This window comes from Vipera berus (assembly GCF_964194415.1).
Source record: "Vipera berus genome assembly, chromosome: 3".
Lineage (NCBI taxonomy): Eukaryota > Metazoa > Chordata > Lepidosauria > Squamata > Viperidae > Vipera > Vipera berus.
Window position 1 is genome coordinate 84,435,617 of NC_138204.1, and position 26,880 is coordinate 84,462,496.

Here is a 26,880-nt window from a genome sequence, read left to right on the forward strand (position 1 = left end):
AGTATATACAGCTAGAACCAGAATGTAAGGTTGTACACTTCAGTAATCAACATTACTTCAGGGCAATTACAGTAATTTGTTTTTAATAGACTAGGGATGTCAGATAGCTTGCACGATTGGTTTGTGTTGACTGAGTAGTTACAGCAAGAAGCACATTTGAAAATCAGGTCAGAGAGCAAAGCTTGAAAAAAAAGGAGATGAATGTACAAAAGAGCAACAAATAATCCAGAAATGGAGGCAATATCCTGCTTGGTGCTTGAGAGGCATAAAATATGTGCTGGGGCAGACTTGAACTCTGAAAAAGGCTCCTGACAGCTATCAACACTCCAGCAGAACAGATTTAGCTCTGGAGGACTGTTTGGTAAAGCATAATTTACCAGCAGCAATTATATTGCTGTGACCTGGCTCCTTTGCTCTCCTCTTTCTTCTTTCCCTTGAGTGACTTTAAAATTTGCTTGAAAAGCTAAATTTACCCTTCCTATTGTCTTGGGGCATCCTCAATTCTACATCTTACCTAAGAGAGGATATGCTATAAAGATTCTCAGAAGAAAGCAGGGCAGATTCTCAAAAAGGCTCATAGCTGACTCTTGGCAAATGCTTGGATAAGTCCCTGCTGTTTTCTTGGCAAGATTTTGGAAGCTAAGATTCCTAGGACTGAGAATGAGTGACTGGTCCAAGGCTACACAGCTGGCTTTGTGCCTAAGGAGGAACTAGAACTCACAATCTCCCAGATTTTAGCCTGGTGTCTTAAATCACTGCACCAGATAGTCTTTAGCAAATTATACTAATAAACGAGAATTCAGTTCAAGCTGATCTTCTTTAGAGAACGAAGTTGCAAGAGGATTTAGAAAGTCAAAGTTCTTCATCATTTTCCACGGGACTAAAAATTATGGATTCAAAACAAAGTTTGCATGAATAAACTGTTCCCACTGCTGTTTTTCGCCATACACAGACAGGAGAAAAATATATAACATTCCCTTCTAGATGTATAAAGAAATATCTTTTATATATGTAAAAAAAAAAGCAGAAACATACATGGTTACACAAGATTCAAATTGCAGAAAGATTTTAAGATGTTACTTTTGCAAGTAGCTACTAATTCATCTTAAATTGTATTTTATTTTAATTCCATTTTAAATTGTATTTTATCAAATTCCATTTTGGATTGCTTTTATCAAGTTTTGGTGATGGTTTGTTGCTGGAACTTTGCACTTTGATATGGCCCAAGGGCTGATCAATAAAGTTGTTGTTATTATTTAAGTAGCTACTAATTGGATTACTCAAAGGTATTGTTATATTTGTTGCTATTCAAAAAATACAAATCCATATTCTAATTTGAATTTCTAAAACATGCAAATCAAAGGAAGAATCTCTGCCCCCTTGCTTGGGGCTCCCATAGGGCCACAGAGCAGTGGAGCTGGTAAGCATCCTGAAGACCCTCTCCCTGTTTTTTTTTAAAAATTCTGAATATTAAGCATTTTTGCCTTTTAATATAATTTTATATACAGTTTTCATGTTTTTATATTTTACTTGTACACCCATTAGAGACCCTCTGTGAAGGAGAGAAGCAGTTTTTAAAGTTGATTAAAAAGTCAAGAATAATCAAATATTTCAATATATTTCAGTTGTACCATTTTTAAAGGTCTACAATGAAACGCTCTATCGTTCTCTCTCATGTAATTTTTCCCATACAATCGTTACAGAAGAAAATTTTTCTTAAAAAAAATACCTTATTGTCATCTTTGTTATCCTTAATAAGTAAATATCTCAGCAAATTCAATGAGGCCATTATCCTGAAAATCAGAAATGTTAAATAATTATCTTCATAAAATATTCCTCAAGCACTGATATATTCATTTATGACAACTATTTCCAATTCCATATTTTTTTCATCAGACACAGAAAAATTACAGGATTACAAAGGATCCTTAGTATTTCCATTGCATAAATGGCAATGTATATTCCTCCAGATGTATTTATTACTACTGACCAATATCAGTAAAAACATTTTGATCCTTACTACTCTACTGGGGAAAAAATTCAGTTTACCTAGTAGCCTTGTGCCCTGCCTCTACTTTTTACCATTAATAAAAGTACTGGCAAATGTTGAGCATATTTTGAGTTCCAACAAATAACATATGTTTCATGCTTGTTGTCAAACTTATATCAATAATGTACAGTATTGCATCTGCAACACATTTGAACAACTTCATAGTTAGCATCTTAATAAACGTTCAGATTAAGTGACTGGCAAAAGCAAAATGACATATTTGGATTAGTGAATCAATTATTCCACAAAAAGATTTTTAACAGATTATCTTTTTGATTTAATAGTGCCATTTGTTATCAGGAACTCATAAGTTGTTTATAAATTCCAATGGAAACCTCAAATGAGCAAAATAACTCTTAGAAAGTTAATTTTGTTAACAAATTATAAGAACTTTAATGAAATACCTCAAGAGAATGCCAGCCCTTCAAGATACAACAGACTTAAACACCAAAGTTATGAACACTAACACTAGTTTTTCATTGTAGGGTTGGATTAATCGAACTTTGCAACCCTGAATGTGCCTCCCACTGCCTATGTATCCTAAAGACAACTATGGAGAACCAAGTCGGAGACACTTTTTCAGATTCCACTCTTGCTTGGCATTCACTTTTTTTTTTAATCTGACAGTCACTTTTGCTGCGGTTCTTAGTTCTGTTCCTCAGTTATTTTCATAGCCCATTACAAGCAGCCCTTTTTTAATGACCGACTGCTTGGCAACTGTTCAAAGTTACCCCCAAAAGGTACTTACAGCCCGATTTCCAAGTTCCGATGGCCGCACATTCCACTGCAAGTCACATGATCGCATTTTGGGCATTTGGGAACCACTCACCTTTATAGTCATTTACAGCATCCCAGGATCATGTGATCATGATTTCCTAAATTTTTGTCAATTTCCGGCCTTTATTTCTGGTTTCCAGCAAAAAAAATGCCCATTGGATAAAATGAATTGGTATTCACTTAACAATCACCACCGGGGGAAAAATGGGCGTGGTAGCATGGTGATCCAGTTGACGATCACACTGACTTAGAACTGTAATGCCAAGCTTGATTATATTGTAAATCGAGGACTACCACTACAAAGAGATACTTTTATGTGACTTATCACATCTCACCTGTCTGAGTGCTGGAGGAGATCAGTTTCAGCACCTTCAGGTAGTGAGAGCACCATGTCCAACAGAGAGACCAGCTGGAGTCCAATAAAAAACCTGCTGCCTTCTGCCCTCTGGGAAATAAAAAAAAACATAACACAAGAAAGAGTAGTAAGTGCTTCATATATTGTCTGCATTACTATTATAGCTAAGGTAAAGGTTCCCCCGCACATGTGTGCTAGTCGTTTCCAACTCTAGGGGCCCGTGCTCATCTCCGTTTCAAAGCCGAAGAGCCAGCGCTTGTCCGAGGACGTCTCCGTGGTCATGTGGCCGGCATGACTAGACGCCAAAGGCGCACAGAACGCTGTTACCATCCCACCGTAGTGGTCCCTATTTTTCTACTTGCATTTTTACGTGCTTTCGAACTGCTAGGTTGGCAGAAGCTGGGACAAGTAACAGGCGCTCACTCTGTTACGCGGCACTCGGGATTCGACCCGCCAAACTGCCGACCTTCTGATCGACAAGCTCAGCAGCCTAACCTACTGAGCCACCGCTAAAAGCATTCAAAAACAAATGTACTGAATTGTTTTTCCAACTACCTGTAAGGCTGTTTAATCTCCTTCTTTCTCCTGCTTGTTTCTCTTAATTTAAACTGAATTCTGAAAGCACTAAACTAGATGACCCATGGGACCAGGAACAGCCCCCCCCCCAAAAAAGCATTTTTAAAGCATTGTCGTGAGAAGCTGGCAGGAAATGTCAGAAATCACAAGCATGTGATCCTGGTTGGTTAGCTGACTATGGCAGTACTGCAGTTGTCACAAGTTTGCAAATGCAACTGGACTGAAGATCTTTGAAATTTCAATTCCACGGAAATAATGGGTCCTAGATTCTGTATGCATTTTTTTAGCAGTAGCAACAGCACTTAGACTTACATATCGCTTCATGGTGCTTTACAGGCTTTTCTAAGTGATTTACAGAGTCAGTATATTGCCCCCCCCCAGCAATCTGGGTCATTTTACCAACCTCTTAAGGATGGAAGGCTGAGTCAACCTTGACCCGGTGAGAATCGAACTGCCAAACTGCTGGCAGCCCTCAGAATTAGCCTGCAATACTGAATTCTAACCACTCCACCACCACTCAGTTTTAAGTTTGAGACACTATGATTCAAAAACTGTTGCCCTATGATGCACCATTTCAGGTAACTGAAGGTTACAGACAGACAGACAGTTTTAGCGGATAGGAGAGTATTACAGAGGGTAGTGAGCACAGAGGGTAGTGAGACATTGTGGGCTGTTCCCTGACACCACTGGATGACATCGCCAGGGCTCGTTGCCTTGGAAGAGTGAGGAAAATTCTCAGGGATGACTCACACCCTGGACAGTATCTCTTTACTCTCCTACCATCCGGTAGGAGATATAGAATATAGCCAGCCGTACCAACAGGCTGAAAAATAGCTTTTATCCGTGGGCTGTTAGGCTTTTAAATAGGACATAATCTTATGCAGAATTGACTTGGGAGGCCGGTGTGTGGTGTAGCTGGTTCACATAGTGTGGTGGGATGGAGGGTTTGTTGTCACTGTGTGTTTGGGGGAGAGAGCACGGGGGGAGGCTCAGCTAATCTCAATGTAAACATGTTGTACTTTGACAATAAAGGTTTATTATTTTTTTAATTATTATTATATAGGTAGATATAATTGAACAGGCCTTATCCTCACTTAAGTTCACAACAATAAAACCCCAAAGTCAGATTTGGAATTCATAAAATCTCCTAAATGTCTTTTAATCTACATGGATCAATCCACAATTTTCAAGATTAGTAAAAACAATTTATTCATAAAAAGTATGGAAAAGAGAACTGAGTGTCAGCCAAGACAGTATGATAGTCAGAGGGGCACTGGCATATTCTGACGTGCCATGCAGTCTTAACATCCAGATAATCACTAAACCAGAAATAAGTAATTTTTATTCTGCTTTCACATATGTTCATAGCTTCAATGGTACTATTACTACTGCTACTAAAACTAATGAAGGTTGCAGAGATGAAGACATGATGACTGTCCTTATATAAAATGGGGGCTGGAGAGGGGAGATATTAGATATCAGAAGTAATGTTCATTCTGTAACTACAAAATTAAACAACCCAACAGGGTTATGTTGACTGGAGGGCTAATTCTACAACTAATGTAATGTTAGAATATCAATCTTTTCAGTTTAATTTAAGCACGATAGGAATTTTAGAGCAAAAGGAGAAAAAAAATCAGCCTGTTCCTTTTTATAGAAGCACTAATACATGGAAGTATTAACTCTGCCAGAATGTTATCTGCTAGAGAACCCATTGCATTCCAGCTTTTCCTTTTTTGTTTGGTTGATAAGCCTCAGCCATTTATTTGAATGAGGACAGAAAAAATCGGGTATTATGCTCTGCCCAGATTATGTTATGGCAATTCACTAACACAGAAACACATTTGTTATAAGGGTACTTTTTCAGAGAAATTTTTTAAATATTAGGTATCCAGCTATTTTTGTTCTCAAATCTTTGAATGAAGACCAAAGATCTTTTCACAATCCTGCAAAAGCTGAAAATTCTCTTTACCACCTGAAGTCCCTGCTGAAATCTCAGTTTGAGAATTGAGTATTATTATTATTATTATATTATTATTATTATATTATTATTATTATAATTATAAGTATATAAATTAAATAAATAAATAAATAAATAAATAAATAAATTATTATTATTATTATTATACCTAGCATCAATGTGGGTTTGTCAGGCTGTTTATCATCAGCTTTTAATTAAACATTAATTTGTTCTGTGTTGTTAACCTTCATTAACCAGAAGGATAATAAACTGTAGTCCCTTTTACAAATGTTTACTTGTAGCATTACTCATTATCAGTAATAATTAGTTGAGCCCAAGCCCCAAGAATGACGTGATGATTCTTTCAAGCTCATTTCTTTTTTGTTTTTCTACACCCACATATAGAATCTTGCCAGACTAAGCTCCCTACTGTCTGCATCTACCAAATACTCTGAGAACTATTAGGAAGGAGCTGTCTTCACTCTCTTTCTTCTCACACAAAATATATGGATTGAGCTGCCTCTTATTCCTCTAGAATATTCCTCCCTCCTGGGAATCCAGCCTATTGCATTTCATCACAAGTGTACTGAAAATGTTAAATGTTAAATAAGAAGAAAACAAATGGATCATAGAACAAATCAATCCAATTATGATACAATGTATCATAAAGTGTGGTAATTTGACCCTGGTCATTTGTGCTTCCAATGAAAACTGATTTGTACTCCCTCAGTCTGCATCTACAATATTATGCTACTTACATTCCAAACCTGATTTAAATCTACAGGAGTACCTCCTTCACTTATGTTGCCTTCACTAGTTTTTCTCACCTTTAAGGACAAATCAATTTGATTTTTAATATTCTGAATAATGTGTCCTTCCACGCCAGAATGGTTGCTCGTCTTCAATAAACCTCTGAAACCAGAAGATCAAAAAAAGAAAAGAAAAATTATGCTGGAACTCATTTTTCTTTATCCTTATGGTCTCTTTATTTCTGACAACTGGCATGCCAACTGAGATTGATGGAAGTTGCAGACTAAAATTTGTGGAAAATCTAAATCGGGTATAATTGCTCTTAAATATCATACTTTGAAAGTATAAAAGACCAGTACTACAATCACATTAACTAAATTTTCTGTTAAAATACTTAATAATTTGTAATATGAGCCATACCTAAATAATATGTATTTTCCTTCTTCATCAAACTTATCTAAATACAGCTGGAAAATCATCAAGCTCTTCTTTCTCTACATAGAAACACAAATATGGAACATGTGAGATTTATGTTCATTTTAAACCCAACAATTTTAAAAGTCATAGAAAACTTTATTACATACCAGAGATTCAAAAGGGCATTGGGTCATAATCTTGACCAAATCCTGCCATTAAAAGCAATACAAAATAAATATTATTCCAGCAATATAGTATATGTTAGACAAGTTGGGCAATTAATTGTTATGTACAATGGGAACCATCTTTAATTCACAAAAACAAAAGACTCCTTCCTTAAGCGACACTACTGCATAAATATATTGGAGAAGGAAAGACAGAAAATTATCTACAACAAAGGCATAAAGAAGTGGATTATGAAATAAGTTCTAGAAATGTCAAGCCCTATACTGAATATCTTAGTCAGTTAAAAAATTATAGCAGATAATTTTAGAAGAAAGCAAAATCCAGTAATGCAGTGTTTACAAAAACTCTTGATTCTGATATCACAACATTATCAATTTGACCTTTCACCCCGCTTCCATCTATTAACATCCAATACAGATGCCAGCTGGCATTGGCATTTAAAAATGTGGCCGGATGTCCCAAAAGTGGATGCAAAATATTTGATTCAATTCATTGTGTTCTCTGTGTGATACTGAAATAAAAAATGGTGCCTTACAATATTTGACTACTTTCACTTCTCCTTTAGGAGGAGCAAAAGTTAGTTAATTGTATCTAACTAGAAAGCATGTACTGCACTACAGTATTAGTATCTGGAAACAGAGCTTTATTTTTGCTCTATATAAATTTTGGTATGTAAAGATGATTTTCCATTAAAATGACAGAAACAATACAAGATTAAAAATTTAGTAGATTCTTTAACAAAATGGGCATTTTGACCTTCTTTGTATCAATCTGTTTAATTAGTCCCAATACAGCACTAAATAAATACTATTGACGATCTTCCTAAAGCACTTGAGAAATATCAACATAATGCATTCATGTAATTAAAAGTTTATGGTTTTCCCACATTACCTGAGGTGTTGTAATAAAGCCTTCGAACTCCAAATACTGAAGAAAAAGGCTATTATTTTCCAATCTCAGGAGACAGTTCTCCAAAAGAGCCTACAAGTTAAATTGATATATTAAGTTTAAAAACTATGGGCACTGCTCTCAGTATATCAGTCCCCTGGTATAAAACAGAACACTGAAAGTATATTTTTTATTCCTTGTGGGGAATAACCAATTCTTCTCCTTTGTTTACATTATCCAATTTTTAAACTGCTGCAATCAAGCAACTTCAGCAATTTATAAGTATTTAGTTCATAGTGTAAATCCAACCATCAGTAAACCATGCTTTATAGCTTAGTTTTGTATCAGGTAATAGATTGTTCTAATCTTGATCTGTTTCATAAGTCACAATAACTCAAAATCTTAAGTTCAAACTACACAATAACTTCATGCTGTGTGCAAACCCAGCTAAAGAGCCTCTTTGTCTACGGCAATTTCTTTGTTAGAGATGGCATATGACACCTTACACAACTACGTCCATTAACAATAAATTATATTTCCAGGAATGTATTTCAGGTTATATTATAACAATAAACAAAATCCATTTAGTATATATTTAAGCACCTAGTTTAACTTGGGCTATCTTTTTAAAAGGTCAAGTGGGTTTGAATGTAATGAATGTTTGCACTAGAAACCTTTAAAAAAAATCCCAGGTTAAACTAGGAAATTGAAAATGCATACTAGATGAAAGCAGTGGCAGTGGCAAATCACTTTCATGCTCTTGCTACAAAAACTACGCAGGTACGAGAAGCCAAACTTAGGTTGAGGAGCCTTTATTTATAACCCATGAAAATTAGATGTCAGATTAAAGTAATTCAAAATAACTGAACCTAAGCATTCAATCTGATACATTTTCAAGCAAGCGGACATGGAATTCAAAGTTGCTTATAAAGCATGTTCAATTTTAAAGAAAGTTGGAATGAACTTTATTTTCTGAGAACATAAGGAAAAATAATTTATGCTTATCATACTTACAAGTCCTTTTGATAAAACAGATTCTTCTGTCCTGCAAAATAAACAACTAGTTTGTTAACACCATCTTTAAAGTTTTTGTTTTGTTGTCTTTTTTTTAGAAACAATTTCAGATTCTTGTCCCCAATGTAATATTTTCAAGATACATGTCTGTTCTATACCAAGACCCAACAAAGACCTTCAAACTAAACCTATTCTGAGAATATATTACAGAGGTAAGGACAGGATTATTTAAATATTAAAACCAATCCCAACGCTGTAAAATCAAGCCTTCATACCAAGTTCCTTAAATATATGAACTAAAACACAATGTAGTCGAGTAAGACTGAGGTATACACCCTCCTTGTTTCCAAATAAATTACTATTAATTGCTCTATCTTTTTCCCCTAACCCTGTACTTTAAATCCTTGGAAATGTGTGAATAAAAAAAGAAACAGTCCACACTTACCTTTTCAACAGAGCTCTAATATGTACCATATTGCACTGCAAAATATATGATGGGCTACAAGAGAATGATGTATACATGTAAGAATAATTTATCAGATAAAAGCAGTCACTTTCAATATCTAAACAATGAACATAATAAGCTAGAACAGGGGTGTCAAACTGCTGGCCTGCGGGCCAGATGCATCAGTAGGAAACCGCACCCACCCCATTGCCGGCAATGGAAAAAAAATCTCCGATACGTTGCGTGATGTCACATGACGTCGCGAGTTTGACATGTCTGAGCTAGAAGATTCGGCAAACCAGACTCAATAAAAAATGGTAGGTGTGTTCCCGGTAAGATGGTGACCTGCTGAACAGTTCTCCTCTCCCTCCATCCCTCCTGCCCTCCTCTCTTTTACTCTATTTCTCTCTCCTTTGCTTTTAAGGAAACTTTGTGTATTGTTAGCAAAGATTTAGAGTAAGCAAAAAATATTAACTATACCAGACACTGGAGTAAAACAATCTGTAATCCTAATATGACCCTTGCCGATAATAAACAAAGATGGCTATTCAGAAGAGTCCATTTCAATATACTAAAATAGTAGAATCTATACAGAAATCCCCTTCGTGGATTACTGCCTTGTCGTGGCGAAGGGGCTTGCGTAATTTAATGAAGCTATGAGCTATGCCGTGCAGGCCCACCCAAGATGGACAGGTCATAGCAGAGAGTTCTGACAAAACCTGATCCACTGGAGAAGGAAATGGCAACCCACTCCAGTATCTTTGCCATGAAAACCCTATGGACAGTACCAAAAGACAAAACGATATGACGCTGGAAGATGAACCCCTCAGGTTGGAAGGCGTCCAATATGCTACTGGGGAAGAGCAGAAGGCTAGTACTAGTAGTGCCAGAAAGAATGAAGCGACTGGGCCAAAGCCAAAAGGACGTTCAGCTGTGGATGTATCTGGTGGTGAAAGGAAAGTCCGATGCTGTAAAGATTTATTCTCCATAGGAACCTGGAATGTAAGATCCCTGAATCAAGGCAAGCTGGACATGGTCAAACAAGAGATGACAAAACTGAACATCGACATCTTAGGAATCAGCGAACTAAAATGGACAGGAATGGGTGAATTTAATTCACCCATTCAGGTATACTACTGCGGGCAAGAATCCCTCAAAAGAAATGGAGTAGCCTTCATAGTCAATAAAAGAGTAGGAAAAGCAATACTGGGATACAATCCACAAAATGACAGAATGATCTCAGTTCGAATCCAAGGCAAACTATTAAATATCACAATAGTCCAAGTCTATGCCCCAACCACTGGTGCTGAAGAGGATGAAATTGACCGGTTCTATGAAGCCCTACAGCACCTTATAGAACTAACACCAAAGATGATGTCCTTATCATCATGGGGGATTGGAATGCTAAAGTAGGAAGCCAAAAGATAACCAGAATAACAGGCAAGTTTGGCCTAGGAATACAAAATGAAGCAGGGCACAGGCTGATAGAATTTTGTCAAGAGAATACGATGGTCATAGCAAACACTCTTTTCCAACAACCCAAGAGACGGGTCTACACATGGACATCACCAGACGGTCAACACAGAAATCAGATTGACTATGTGCTCTGCAGCCAAGGATGGAGAAGCTCTATACAGTCAGTAAAAACAAGACAAAGAGCTGACTGTGGCTCAGACCATGAGCTTCTCGTTGCAAGGTTTAGGCTTAAACAGAAGAAAGTAGGGAAAAGCACTAGGCCGCTCAGGTATGAATTAAATGATATCCCTGTTGAATATACAGTAGAGGTGACAAATAGATTTAAGGAATTAGATCTGATAGACAGAGTGCCTGAAGAACTATGGACAGAGGTTCGCAACATTGTACAACAGGTAGCAACTAAAACCATCCCAAAGAAAAAGAAATGCAAGAAAGCAAAATGGCTGTCTGAGGAAGCTTTGCAAATAGCTGAGGAAAGGAGGGAAGCGAAAGGCAAGGGAGAAAAAGAAAGATATGCCCAATTGAATGCAGAATTCCAGAGAATAGCTAGAAGAGATAAGAATGCCTTCTTAAATGTACAGTGCAAAGAAATAGAAGAAAACAATAGAATAGGGAGGACCAGAGATCTTTTCAAGAAAATTGGAGAGATGAAGGGAACGTTTAATGAAAAAATGGGCATGATAAAGGACCAAAATGGCAGGGACCTAACAGAGGCAGAAGAGATTAAGAAGAGGTAGCAAAATTACACAGAAGAACTATACAAGAATGAGCTTAACGTCCCTGATAACCACGATGAGGTGGTCACTGACCTCGAGCCAGACATCCTAGAATGTGAAGTGAAGTGGGCCTTAGAAAAACTGAGCAACAACAAAGCTAGTGGAGGTGACAGTATTCCAGCTGAGCTATTCAAAATCTTAAAAGACGATGCAATAAAAGTGCTACACTCAATTTGCCAGCAAATTTGGAAAACTCAAGTGGCCACAGGATTGGAAAAGATCAGTTTACATTCCAATTCCAAAGAAAGGCAATGCCAAAGAATGTTCAAACTATCGCACCATTGCACTCATTTCTCACACTAGTAAAGTTATGCTTAAAATCCTACAAGCTAGACTCCAGCAGTATGTGGATCGAGAACTACCAGAAGTACAGGCAGGATTTCGAAGAGGCAGAGGAACTAGAGATCAAATTGCCAACATACGCTGGATCATGGAGAAAGCTAGGGAGTTCCAGAAAAACATCTACTTCTGCTTCATTGACTATGCTAAAGCCTTTGATTGTGTGGATCACAACAAACTGTGGCAAGTTCTTAAAGAGATGGGAGTACCAGACCATCTTATTTGTCTCTTGAGAAACCTATACGCAGGTCAAGAAGCAACAGTGAGAACTAGAAACAGAACCGCTGATTGGTTCAAAATTGGGAAAGGAGTCCGGCAAGGCTGTATACTGTCGCCCTGCCTATTTAACTTATATGCAGAGCACATCATGAGAAAGGCAGGGCTAGATGAATCAAAAGTTGGAATTAAGATTGCTGGGAGAAATATTAACAACCTAAGATATGCAGATGATACCATTCTAATGGCAGAAAGTGAAGAAGAACTAAAGAGCCTCTTGTGGCGGGTGAAGAAGGAGAGTGCAAAACTTGGGTTGAAACTAAACATTAAGAAAACCAAGATCATGGCATCCGACCCTCTCAATTCCTGGCAAATAGATGGGGAAGAAATGGAGGTAGTGACAGATTTTATTTTCCTGGGCGCCAAGATCACTGCAGATGGGGACTGTAGCCAAGAAATTAAAAGATGCTTGCTCCTGGGGAGGAAAGCTATGGTAAATCTAGACAGCACACTAAAAAGCAGAGACATCGCCCTGCCAACAAAAGTGCGTATAGTCAAGGCTATGGTCTTCCCAGTTGTAATGTATGGCATTGTCCATGGGGTCGCGATGGGTCGGACACGACTTCGCAGCTAACAACATAGAGAAATAATAAATGTGAAGGAGGTGGTATAATTTATGCACATAGTTTTCATGCTGGGGAGGAAGTTAGTCCCCCCCTCCCATTTTTTTTAACATTCATACCTTGAGAGGGTGAGACAGGTGGCTACAATCTTAGAATGTTTTTGCTTAGAAACTGGGGGGGAAATCCCTTTCTTCTTCCTTTTGTTTATTAATGCAAGAACAGGCAGGCTGTTCTTTAGTTATGACCATAGTTCCTACCATAATACATAACTATTCATAAACATGCTGCTAAATAGAAATGCTAATTGGAGTTTGTATTATATTTGCTGACACTGATGAAGAAGTCTCAATTGCTAGAATATTTGTATTTTAACCAAAAGTTAGGATTTAGTTTAATCATCATTCCTCACAATAAATATTTTCAGTGTTGATTTTTCTTTGGGTAAATCAGAGGCATAACTAAGTCTGGAGAAGATTTTTATAAATTGAAGATGATGTAGTTTTAAGTTGCTTTGGTTTTATTGGAAGAAACTCACGCTGTCCTTTATGAGAAACATCAATTACCGGTATATACTTGAATAGTTATTAGAGCATATTAACCAGCTTTACTGTGAAGGGTGAAATCTACCAGTACTACTCTATAAACCTCTCATTTAAAACAACTAGAACAATAAGAGATACATAGGGGATAATTCATAGTGATCAAGCAGAAACTAATTGTCAATTTTTGGAATTTTATAAGAATGTATATTCTGGAAATATTATAAGTCCCAGAGGGAAGCCTTTTTAAATAGAACTAATCTTTCAGAAACAGCTACTTTGGCAAACTTAATGAAAGCATTACTTTCATTAATTCATCCTGCACAATCTGGCTTTATGAAGGGGCATATTAGACTGCTAGTAGATTTATTACCGTATAATTCCACAATGAAAGAAGATGAAGCAGTAGTTTTGGCATCATTAGATGCAGAAAAAGGTTTTGAAAATATGTAATTCAAGTTTCTGGTACAAGTGATAAAAAAATTGGATTTTCTTTAGAATTTATTTCTGGATAGAAACAAGTAATTTTGTCCCATTTTTATTAGGGAGGAGATAGTCCTAATGGGATAATAAAAATGAGACAGGACACATGGCAACAATGTCCCCACCTTTTGCTAATTTCAATATAGTAATCTTTCAGACTCTTAATAAAACAAACTTGCCACATTCAAGGACTGTGCAGACCAGATTTTGAATGTTAAGTCAGTGCTATACAGTATGCTGATTCTATTTCCAGCAGTTATCAATTATTTTTATTTAAAATTGTGGAAACTATATAGCTGCTGTATGGAAAATATTTACAATACTTTTACATTAAGTTTAATATCATGCCAATTGGTAACAACTTCCTATAGAAGTAGGCAAAAATTTAGGGTTTGTACTTTATTTGAGTCTATTTTAACATCTGGCAATTTATTAGGGAAATATCTTGTTCAGTAGAATTGAATATTTCAGACTGGATGTTTCTTCTACTTTTTAGGCATTTGATTTATTTAACGGTACCTTTAATAAAATTTAAGGTATGACCTTTTATTCTCAACTATTACTAAATATACCATTTTATACTAGTATGATCAGTTATTGATTTATTTATAGTTTATTAGCCACCATCTTACCGCACAGTAACTCTGAGCAGTTTACAATATTGTATAAAAAGATAAAACTATATAAATTTCTAGCTAGTAATATAAATACAATATATTTATATTGTGTGTGTATATGTATGTATGAATGCAATACTATTAAAAAAAATCAACCTAGCTAAAAAGATGGAGAGGCAGTGAGTATGATGAGAAGGACGGGGCAAGATCCATTGTTTAACTATCAGAGGTGGGATCCATTGTTAAACTATCAACCACCTCCATGTGATACCCCTCCGTTGGAGCCCCAAGCCAACTGACACAACCAGGTCTTTATGCTCTTATGGAAGGTAGGGATGGTTTAAAAATCCACTGAAATTAATATCTTTCCAAAACTAAATGCAGGATATACCAAAGTTAGGTACTGTATGCCAATCCCTATATTTTATTAATGTTTTTCAGAGAAAATATAGCTGTACTTAGGAATGTTCAAAGCTCATGTGTCAAACAAGTAAGGAACTATCTAAAAGAATATGGCAACCAATCTGAACATTTAAAATAATTTATACACTAAATTGCCTATGGGGCCTAGTGTAAATGTTATTCCCTTAAATAATCTCATGCCCCCAAATGAGAATGATCTTTTGCCAAGCATTCCTATTGAGTTGGTCTGAAATACAGAGTCTTCTAAGCCTCAGTCATTTAGCCAAATAGTAATTTCCAAGCCTACAAAAATAAGAACAATGTTGTACTTACTTGAAAACTACTGGGAGGCAGTCGATACCAAAGCAGTCCTGAACAAATACTATATAAGAAAGACACGCTAAAGCATCTGTAGATTGTTCCTTGTCCATTTTCGTTAAGTCTTCATCATCCCAGTTTTCACTTTTGCATTTTGGCTGAAAATGCACTTGTGGAAATAATTCTCTAATATCCGCTAAAATTCTCTGTTAAAAGAAACAGAATATCTCCTGCTGCAAATAGAGCACTACTTTTCATGACTAGGCATTTTAATACTGAAACATATCGAAATGCACCCAAATATAATGTCTAAGCATGAATTTCACTCCCCCTAAAAATATCTAAAGAAGAAGAATATATGTGCCTTCCTTAGTTTAATATCTCATCTCTTTATATAACCTTTCAAGAATGTTCATAGTTTTTATTGTATATAATACTGTAGTAATATGCAAGCTCCCATACACAGAAGCTTGTGCTGCATGAAAATAAAAAGCCTCTGGCTTCAAACACCATAGCTCAGATGCCGGAGCAAGAAGTTCACAGTGACTTCAAATACAAGCACACACACATGGGGAAGAGATCTGTGGGCTTCCTTTTTTGGGGCTACAGAGATCCAAAAGCCACTCATTTGGAATCTAGCCTCACTGAGTGGGACAGGTCAAGGAACATTCCCCTCACCACTTTTATGGTGATAAGTCATACCATACATACCTGCAGAGGGGCAAGGAAAGAGAAAGAAGTAAAAGAGATTCTCAATCTTTTTTTAAAAAAAAACCAAAATAGGTAGCCTGGAGCATGCCCAATATACTACCCTTTATCCTGCCTTGCTGGATAAAATCTTTGGGTTGAAAGAGAGTGGAGAGAGAATACTTAAGAATGCCTGAGAGAAAAAAGAGGGGAGGAAACGTTGAATGCAAAATGCAGACTGGAAAAAGATGAGCTGGTTTTGCTAAACTGAGAAGCAGAGAAAAGCAATGCTCAAGGGGATGGCTCTTAGGCAAACAGGATGCCTGTAACTGGAACTGCGGCAAGAGCAAAACTAAGCAAAGGCAGCAAATTCCACACTCACTCACACTGATGTTACCTAGTTGGGTAATGAAATGTCTGCAAGAAAACCACCAAGCTCAGAGAGCACCAAGAAATCCACAGTCTATCCCTGACCTACTTTTCACTTCTATTAAAATTAAATTTCCCTGGGACAGGAGGCAAGGGAAGCACTGAATTATGTTGTTAATGTCTCTCAGGAATCAACAAAACCTGAAGTAAATTGTTTCTAAAAATTCAGTTGAATAGATGGAGACAGAAATTGCAAGGATGCAATCTATGGAGTCACCTTTCAGAGAGATGGGTGGCAAACAAATTTAATAAATAAAATTAGCCAAGAAAAGCAAACTAAGGAAATACTCTAACAAACATTTTAGGCCTGGATTTGTGTTTATAGCATTTTGTTTTCTGGTGTATTAGTCTACCAGTTTTCAAAAACTGTCTCTGATTTTGGAAAGAGAAGGTTTTGCCTTTATGCACATTCCATTTATATACATTTTGTCTCATTTGAAGATATTTAAGCCTTCATTGTGGATCTCTGCTTTTTCTCTTTATACTGTTCTACAAAAGACTGATGTTCGAGATGCTCTTTGTGACTGAATCAATGCTAAATGTCTTATTCTACCTATACAAAGTTTATTTAGGGCATTTGATTACAAAAATACAAAATGAACTTTAATTTTTACTTCCCTAATTTTAATAGCTTAATATTTAAATCATACGACTTCTATACCAGCCCTTGAAAAGGAGAAAGCACTGTTGTTCCGTTACATGCCTCAGAGCTATTAGGACTGAGAAGTAGTGCTCCATAGTTCTACTTATTTCATCATCATCATCATCATCATCATCATCACCACGATGATGATGATTTTATAGTGAGAAATCTGCCTAGGCTATGACATTATCTATCTAAAAAAATACAGATTAATTATTATTAACATACCATAATGGTTTGGTTCATAACCAAAACCCAACAACACATTGTGTCATAATAGTTTGATTGGTCATGCAACATACTAAGTATAAATGGTTTGTTTTAAAGGTAAAGGTTGTGTTTGACTCTCGGGCACGGTGCTCATTTCCGTTTCTTGGCTGAGGGAGCCAGTGTTGTCTGAAGACAGTTTCTGCGGTCATGTGGCTATTATAGATACCAAAGGATCACGGCAAAAAATAACAAGTCCTGATGGCATTGCACAAATGGCATGCTTATGCAATAATGCCATTGATATACCACACAAGATCTCTCACATCTTTGAGATGACAAAATCATGTGCTTGTGATTCCCTATCCTTTTGTAGCTCCCCTCCAGGGGACACTACTAATGAAGTTGCAGAGAACAACCTCTCCTTTCTGCATGGTAAGTGAAATTCATCTGTACCATTTTTACATTTCTTCACCTGGGGGGGTAGAGACTGTTTGTAGTTCCCTTATCTGAATCGGCTTGCTTTCAACAATGCTATTCGTGAATCTTGATAAATGCAGATAAGAAGCCAAAGTTTGCAAATCATTTTGCAAATAACTGTTAAACTCCATTTACAACTGAGGCAGGGAAAAAAAGACACACACCCCCCAAGGTGGACTTACAATTATCTCAGCTGCAAACCGCCTGAGGGGATTCTCAGCTATCTCTTCAGCCAATGGATCAAGCTCTGCCATTAGCAATGGATACTTTAAACTTTTCAGGCAACTGAAAACAAAAGTAGAGCACATCAGAGAATCGGTCAAGACACTAAATAATTAGAGCGCCAGCACAGACTTTTATTATTTGAGGTATTTTAGAACTAAGAACCAACAGAAGAGCCTTGGTGGAGCAGTGGGCTAATGCCTCCTTAAGTAACACCAGCTGCCTGCAATTAGTGCAGGTTCGCATCCCACCAGGCTCAAGGTTCACTCAGCCTTCCATCCTTCTGAGGTAGGTAAAATGAGGACCCAGATTGTTGGGGGCAATAAGCTGACTTTGTAAAAATGCCGCTGGGGGGGGGGGGGCGAAAGCCCTAATAAGCAGGCATATACATAGAATGAAGGCTACTGCTAAGTTTGTAAAGCCGCCTTGAGTCTTCGGAGAAGGGCGGGATATAAATGGAATTAAAATAAAAAAAATAAAAAAAGAATGGCCATAAATGAAAGCGTTAAAGACTCTCAAACTTTCCTTTACAGAATCCACTAATAATATCTAGAATCGACGTGAAACTAGTGAAACATTGTGGATCAGTATCTCAATCCCTCTCTCCTCCCAAAATACAAGTTCAGACATAGTTGCTATATTTTAGCTATAATAAGAATGAAGCTACTAATTTCACAATAGAACTAAAATAATAGAGCTAAAGCAACTAAACAGAAAATGTAACAAGAATCAAATTCACAAATAGACAAGAATTCATCTTTTCCTTAATATGTCCTACTGCCTTGGTTTTCTTGTGCTAAGCTATGAATCATGATTTACAAAACAATTTCAATGCAACAAATTAGGGAAAAAGTACGAACTCAATCATTAGATTTTACACTGGTTTCATTCCCAGTCAAAAAAATGGTGGATGAGAGGCAGCAGTATTTTATCCTCTTCTGACATTTCTACACAGTATGATAGAAAAAGTTAAGACGGTGGCCATGATGGTACGATTGAACCATGGACTGTTTTTTTTAATGTCCACACTCTATGGTCATTATAGTCCTGTCCTCTAGAACTGTTTCTTGCCCGTCATTGAGATGACTGAGCACTTTTACAATAAAATAGCATTTATTGTAGAAAAAAAAGGTGGAAGAGGAGCCAAGCTTCTTTTTACCCTGCACTTTCTGCTACAGATCAGTCTCTGAAATTGCTACTTGCAACTTTACATCCTAGACTGGCATATGCTAATCAACCTATGGTGCTGGGTTCTTTGCATCGCCCCTGCAAAAGAAAGTGGCTTACTTACAATCCTAGTAGTTCTTCCTTTAGATCACTGAAATCGCCACCCGACATGATCTCCATGTGTTGATCAATTTCAAAGACAAATGGTCTGACAAACTGCGTTAGAGCATTGAGGCACCGGCAAAGCCCATGCTGGTCTTCTTTCAGTTGCTGCTTTGTGTATGGAATGGGCAGACAGGAGAGTTGGTTCAAAATGGTAGACAGTGACAACCCCACTGAATATGCTTTCTTAGTATCAAGTTTAAGAAGTGCTAAAAAAGAAAGAAAAAGCAAAAAGCAAAATACTTGTTAGAGAATATTCATGTTTATTATTATATAACGCTCAGAACTGAGTTCCGGCACCTTTTTTGGATGGAACCTTGTAGGGTAGGCAAGTCGGGTTGTGTGACATGTCTGAGTTCCGGCACCTTTTTCTTTTACAAAAAAAGCACTGATTATATGAGTATATAGACCAAAACACTTCTGGCATACAAATCTAAGAAAAGAACATCCATTAGCTAACTTCAGAGATGTTAAGTGATTTGCTTCGTTTACTTTGTCGTGACATCTGAACACTGTGTTTGAACACCGCCTTCTGTTTCAGTTTATGTGAATCATGTTTGTCTTGTTCAGCAAACTATAATTAAAGCAAGTCATGAAATAGGTGTAAAACCAGCCAATATTTAGCAATGTTTTTAGGAACTGCCATTCATGGCTTCATATTAACCAGATTATGATTTAGCAAGTATTAACATAGTGCCATGAAATATATCACCTTATCCTCATAATTCATCACTTCCTGGATGTCAGGAGAGAGTTAGAAGCGATCTTAGGTTGTTTTTTAAAAAAACACTTCAGGATTTTAACTTATGTTTGTATAAGGGCTGATTTTCAGCATCCTGGGAGTCTCTCCTTCCACCCCTCCCAAAAGATTAATTGACTCAGTGGATTCAATTGCCTCTCATTACTTTAACAGGTATTAGATTTTAGTTTTCTTTAAATTTGTTCAAGTCTACTTGAACAAATTTAAAGAAAACTAAAATCTAATACCTGTTACTAATAAAGGATGCTCAACATCATGTGATGTGTCATGACGTATTGCGACCTTTTGGCCATTGCCGGCAATGGGGTGGCCGCATTTTCGCTATGATGCATCCGGCCCATGGGCCGCCAGTTTGACACCCCTGCTCTAAATACTGTCCAACAGTTACAGCCTTGGAAGACTTTTGAGAACATTGTGTGATACCACTTAACCGCAACTAGATAAGCTATCAGGTGAAGTGTTCCCAAGTATATCTGCTGCAAATAAATTGGCAGTCCATTTGCTAACATTTCAAAGTTTGAAAAGTAAGATGCTTGTTACCTTCTTGCAAAGGCTTAAGGAGAAGTAAAATAACTGAGGATGTCTGTTCCATAGAAGCTTGTTCAATCTGTTCCAGGAAGCCCAATATAAGCTCCTTTGCACTGCACAACTGCAAGAAAGGGGGAAAAAAACTAGAACAAAGCTTCTAAGATTGCAGGAAAGCAACGGGAAGCCACTTTTTTTGCTACCAAGAAAATTACATGGACGTGATGCCACTAGGAACTGATCAGATCTGAAGGAAACTTCACTTTTCATCTTTATCTTATATGGTCATCATTACCATGTTAAGAATATTTCACATGGGTATATTATGCATATTTAAAACAGTTACACATCAAGTTATTTTTTATGCACTAATTGGTAAAATAAATGTTAATATTTAATCAAGATATTTATTGACCTAAGCAAATAAATATTAAAACCCAAATGAAGTTAACTTTTATATTTTACTAGATTTCTATCCTACCTTAATTACTTTTTAAGTAACTCCTAATGATGAACATGCATAATACCCTTTCTCCTATTTTCCCCACAACAACCCTATGAGGTAAGTTGGAGTGTGTGTGTGTGATTTGTCCAAAGTCACCAGTTTTTCATGCCTACGGGTGGACTAGAATTCACAGTCTCCTGGTTTACAGACCAGCACCTTAACCACTATACCAAACTGGCTCTGTATAGGATTTCTGAAACAGAAACAGTTCTAGTTTTCTTCTATGAAAACAGAATTGATTCTATTTAGCTATTTAAATAGAATCAATAGCAATTCAAATGAAAGATTTGGACTGGCCAATTTACATTACGTTCTCTTAGAAATCCTGATTGTGAAAAATAAGTGGTTGATAGTCTCCTAAACAATGCTCTTATTGAGTATCACTTCATTCATTCACATTCTCAAAAAAACCCAGTATATTTATGGAAATGGAGAAATTAAATGTTCCAGTTTCTTCAGTTCGATACCCATTTCTTGATAAATTGCCTACAAATCTGAGAATGTCTATTGTCTATATCCGTGGTGGCGAACCTATGGTACGCATGCCTCTGTGGGCACGCGCACCGTCGCCACAGTCCTAGGCCTTCAACTGGGTTTTATAAAACTTTTCGCTTTAGGCCTCCACCGCCATGTGCAAAAAAAAAAAAGGTTCAATCAATCAATTTCAACTTCTCGCAGCAAAAAAGACCTCGCAAAGTTGGAATTGATTGATTGGACTTTTTAGTCCCACCCAGTCTGCCATTACCACCGCAGCCATGCCCACCCAATGGGCCATACCCACCCGGCACCTGACGATACATAAGTGGGTTTTGGGTCGCAGTTTGGGCACTCGGTCTCTAAAAGGTTCGCCATCACTGGTCTATATCTTCATGGAAGAACACAATCAAAGGACAATCTTTAAAAATACTACTACAAAATAGTTCACAGCACAAATGTTGCAACTTACTTCTACTAACTTGTCTAGCATTTTCATACAATATTCTCTCTCAGTATAATCTTGCCCTTGTTTCAGCATACATTTGAGTATAGGTCCTATAAGATTCCAGCCCATATTTTTTATAATAACCTGTAGAGGGAAAAAATTCAGCTGCAGATTTAGAAAAAGAAGACAAAACAAAATTAAAATTAAAATAGACATCAAAGGCAAATACAGTGGTCTGCATTAAAACTGTTCTAGGTCCTCATATATCATTAATCAGGAAGCTTCTCAAAATCCATTTCAAGGACAGATGATCTAATGCCCTCCAGATGTTGCAAAGCTCATTACTCAGGTTGAGAAAACAACTTTTTGGAAGTGGTAGTTCAGAATATCTGGTGATAAGCACCAAGTTCTCAAGGCATGTAGTAAATCAGCCAGAATATGCTAAGATTAAAAGTTCTACATCCCACACGCAAATATGCACTTTTTTAAAAAAAAAAATCACAGTCGTTCTGGCATCTAACAGTCTAAAACAAGAAGCATACAGTATTTTAGAAGAATTTCAAGAAATACCCGTTACGGAGATGTGTCTTCTTCTACTTCTCAAAGGTCTCAAATTCCAATTCATGCCAACAAATATATTTTTTGCATGCCATTCTGCTCATATTAATCCAGTTAAAGAGCACCTTCCCAAATAAACATACAGTTGGGCAGCAGCAGAATTTCACACATCCAGGTTTGCTCATATGATAGATACTAAGCTAATATTTTAGCACCAAGTGCAAACAGGACTCAGTTACAGAAGGCTGTTTATAATAGAAAAACTTATTAGCAGAGAATATTCCTGAATAGTTCAAATGCATGGATCCCAATAGTACTGTGATAAATTCAAACATAAGCTTAATTTATTTAGTGCATTAAAATGTGCAAACTGTTTTATGGCAGTATGTTGCGTCAATTTGACTAGTGACGTGCATTAAAAAGGGTTTATTGCTTTGCATGTTGTACAAACCCAGCCAATTAAAATTTACTCAATTGACCATGGTTTACTACAATATGCAAACTCAAATCTTCATTTTGAATTTATCCCTTTTCACATGAAATATTTTTCTTAACAAAATTAAGAAACATTTTATGGATATTTAGTTAGCAATGCCACATGCCACTGGACATATATTACTATCAAACATATGGAACAAGACTATTGTAGAATATTTGTACCTCAGGGTTGAAATGAAGGGTCATTGGTGCTCTCTGAGCTTGGCTGCTTTCCTGCAGAGGTTTCATTACCCAAACTATGTAACATCATCAGTATCTGATGATGGTACCTAGTTGGGAAAAGAAATGTCTGCAAGAAAAGAACTAAGCTCAGAGAGCACCCAGGATCCCTCATAGATAATATAAAAAGGTAAAGGTTCCCCTGCACATGCGTGCTAGTCATTTCCGACTCTAGGGGCCAGTGCTCATCTCCGTTTCAAAGCCGAAGAGCCAGCGCTTGTCCGAGGACGTCTCCGTGGTCATGTGGCTGGCATGACTAGACGCCAAAGGCTCACGGAACGCTGTTACCTTCCCACTGTAGTGGTCCCTATTTTTTTACTTGCATTTTTACGTGCTTTCGAACTGCTAGGTTGGCAGAAGCTGGGACGAGTAACAGGCGCTCACTCTGCTACGCAGCACTTGGGATTCAACCCGCCAAACTGTCGACCTTCTGATCGACAAGCTCAGCGTCCTAACCCACTGAGCCACCGCATCCCTATAGATAATATACCTTGGCTTAAATTCATCAAACTCATGCATCAACCTTTCCCATTGGTCCTTCTGAATGGGAATCAATTGCCTGATGATATTCCAGAAAGTTCCAAAGAACTGGCTATTTGCCCAGGTCTTGGAGAAGAGTGGTTTCCCTGTTTATAATGTTTACAGGTAGTCCTTGACTTATAACTGATATGAAGTTACCAAGGATGCCGAAAAAGGCTCTTACAACTCATAATCAAAGTTCCAACATCCCTCCCTGTGGCCACGTGACTGCATTTTGGGCGCTCAGCATCTGGCCTACATTTACAGCTGCTCACAATGTCTCAAATCACGTGACCATGATTTAAGACTTGGCCAGTGTTTACATCAGATTTCTGGCAAAATAACACCCCAGAGGAAACAATAGGTTTATTTAATATGACGACAGTGTTCAGTTTAAAACCACCCCGTTCATTTAACAATCACCACAAAAAAAGGTTGTAAAATTGGGTGCAATCACATGGCAACCCACTTTATGACCTTCATGAGTATAATCAAACTTGCAGGCTCAATTGCAGTTATAAGTTGAGGACTACCTGTATGTTTGTTGCTGGATTACCATACTGTGATTATTTTCTAGCTACATTTGTACTTGCTTCAGCCAATTTTTGGCATCCCACTGTTTTTGTTATTTATTGCTGTGAGTCACCAGATTTGGCTGGAGTTGAGCAGCATCCAAACTGAATAAACAAATTAAAATAACATACTAGGATGTTTAGCCTCTGCTTTACAGCAAGAAAATGCATAAATGATTCCTATTTCTTTAATGTTTGTAATCAGACATAAAACAAAAATATGTATTTTTCACTCACCATATTTTTTTTATTTTGTACAATTTCCAATACTGCAGCTATATTCCCTTCCTCCAAACACTTCTGTCCAGCAATTTGAAAAAGATTATAGTCTTCCCCTTTAAAATTCTCTTCATCAAGAATTTGCTGAACAAATAAATATTTTAATTATAATTAACAATATAAAGGAATACAAAAACATAATACAATACTGATATTGTAGTATTGCAAACATTTCTGAAGAAGGCTGCAGCATAAGAACATGTAAGCCTCTTAATATTTCAATTACACAGAGTATTGTATTCAAACTAATATTAATACAAAATTAACACTCTCTTTCAGTACAGACTATATAAGGAGTTGCTCACAAAGATTATTAACTCCTATCAGCATGAATAACTCTCAGGGTCTAATCCAAGATAATTTAGATACAGAATCTCCATCCTCCTACGAGTTTAATGACAATATTTACAACCCCAAATTAGACGATTAAAAAAAATGAATGTTAAGGAATTTGTTGTGCAGAGGTCTCCTTGTGCTACCAAGGAGTTGCACAGACAAGGAAGGGCACTGAGAGCAGTAAAAGTCACACAAGAATACACTGAGTTATAAAAACAAAAAAGTAGTTTACTTTAAGGTGGTGTAAAAACAAAAATGCACAGTCAAAAATAAACAGTCCAGGTCATAAACAATAGCAACAGTCCAAGAAGTAATCCAAACTACAAAGTCTTACCGGTCCAGAGGTCAATACACAGTTCAGGTTTACAACAGTAGTAAACCAACAGCAGAGCAAAAAACAGTAATAGTAGAGATCAGTGAATTCAGAGAGAGAGAGAAGCTACGTTCCTAGCTTCCTCTTATGGCCATGAGAACACTTACACACCCATTGGCCAATTAACTTCTTAAAGACATAGCATTATGGTTAATATATTTTCAACCCAACATTGTAGGCTAACACCATATGCCTAACATTCTCCCCTTTGGGTAGAATAATATATAACTTTTACAATCTTATGCACATTCTTTCACAATTAGCATTGTGTTTCACAGCAGTTTGTACCTTCGTAAAATGGTCTGCAATATTTACATCAGATGGACAATACTCTAACTGTATTAATTTATCTTTGACACATTGTCTGACATTCAAATAACGAAGATCAGTATGTTTAGATCTTGTTCTTACTGCAGCATTGTTAGCCATCTTTATCGCAGCTTGATTGTCCTCATACACAATGAATGGATCATTTACATTTAAACCCATATCTAACAATAATTGTTTGTACACTAGCAGTTCTGTACATAACACTGATAGACATGAAAATTCAGCCTCCATTGTAGATAAGCTTATGTGTTTTTGTCTAATGGACTTCCATCCAATCAAAGAATCACCCAACATTATAGCCAACCCTGAAGTAGATTTACGAGTGCTTGTATCAGAGGCAAAACTCGCATCTGCATATGCAGTAAGGATTAACTCACAATTTGGCTCTAAATATAACGAGTAGTGAATAGTCTGCTTCAAATACCTTAATACTCGTTTAGCTAATTGCCAGTGTCTAACAGTTGGATTATTGTTGTACCTAGCTAATTGGTTTACACAGTAAGAAATATCAGGTCTAGTCCAATTACTAAGATACATAAGACTTCCTATTAAAGATTGGTACATAGTCTTATCAAATACAGGACTCTCAACATTAGTGTCCTTAAAATCCATAGCCATTGGAGTTTTTGCTGGTTTACACATTTCCATGTTGTATCTCTTTAATAACTGAGATATTTTACTGGCTTGTGACACCTTAAAACCCCTATTTGTTTTCACAATATCTAACCCCAAATAGTGGCTAATTTCTCCAAGATTTCTAATTGTGAATTTATTCTGCAATCTTGAAATGATGGTTTGTGCTTCTAACTCAGTTTTTGTTATTATTGCAATATCATCTGTGAATAATAAAAGATAACACTCCATTGTGTTCTCTTCTAAACAAACAAGGATCAGCATTACTGGCTACAAAACCTAATGCACTTAACTCATTAACTAAACATTTATTCCACTCATAGCCTGATTGTTTCAATCCATAGAGGCTTTTCTTTAATTCCCAACAATCATGGTCTCTATCATTGGTCAATCCTGGTGGTAGTCTTAAATAAATAGTATGTTGCAATGGAGCATGTAAATATGCAGTTTCAACATCTACATGATTAACCATATATTGGTTTTTAGCCGCCCATACTAAAGCTGCTCTTAAAGTAGTTGCCCTCAGACTGGGTGCAAACACCTCGTCATAATCCTCAGTAGTTTGGGCAAAACCTTGTGCAACCAAACGTGCCTTATGGGTTACAGTCCCGTCTACACCCTTCTTTAACTTATATATCCATTTACAA

The 26,880-nt window shown here is 36.8% G+C and overlaps 1 protein-coding gene across 1 annotated transcript in view; it reads right to left on the bottom strand.

The window, feature by feature from the left end:
• Positions 1–26,880, bottom strand: part of GLMN (glomulin, FKBP associated protein) — a 46,471-nt gene that overhangs the window by 10,392 nt on the left and 9,199 nt on the right. The window contains 14 exon segments of the mRNA XM_081322298.1: positions 1,730–1,793; positions 3,163–3,272; positions 6,546–6,630; positions 6,889–6,962; positions 7,053–7,094; positions 7,963–8,052; positions 8,974–9,004; positions 9,419–9,472; positions 15,223–15,413; positions 17,836–17,938; positions 19,167–19,413; positions 20,505–20,613; positions 21,941–22,060; positions 24,520–24,645. Coding sequence (XP_081178424.1) covers positions 1,730–1,793; positions 3,163–3,272; positions 6,546–6,630; positions 6,889–6,962; positions 7,053–7,094; positions 7,963–8,052; positions 8,974–9,004; positions 9,419–9,472; positions 15,223–15,413; positions 17,836–17,938; positions 19,167–19,413; positions 20,505–20,613; positions 21,941–22,060; positions 24,520–24,645 — 1,446 coding nt within the window.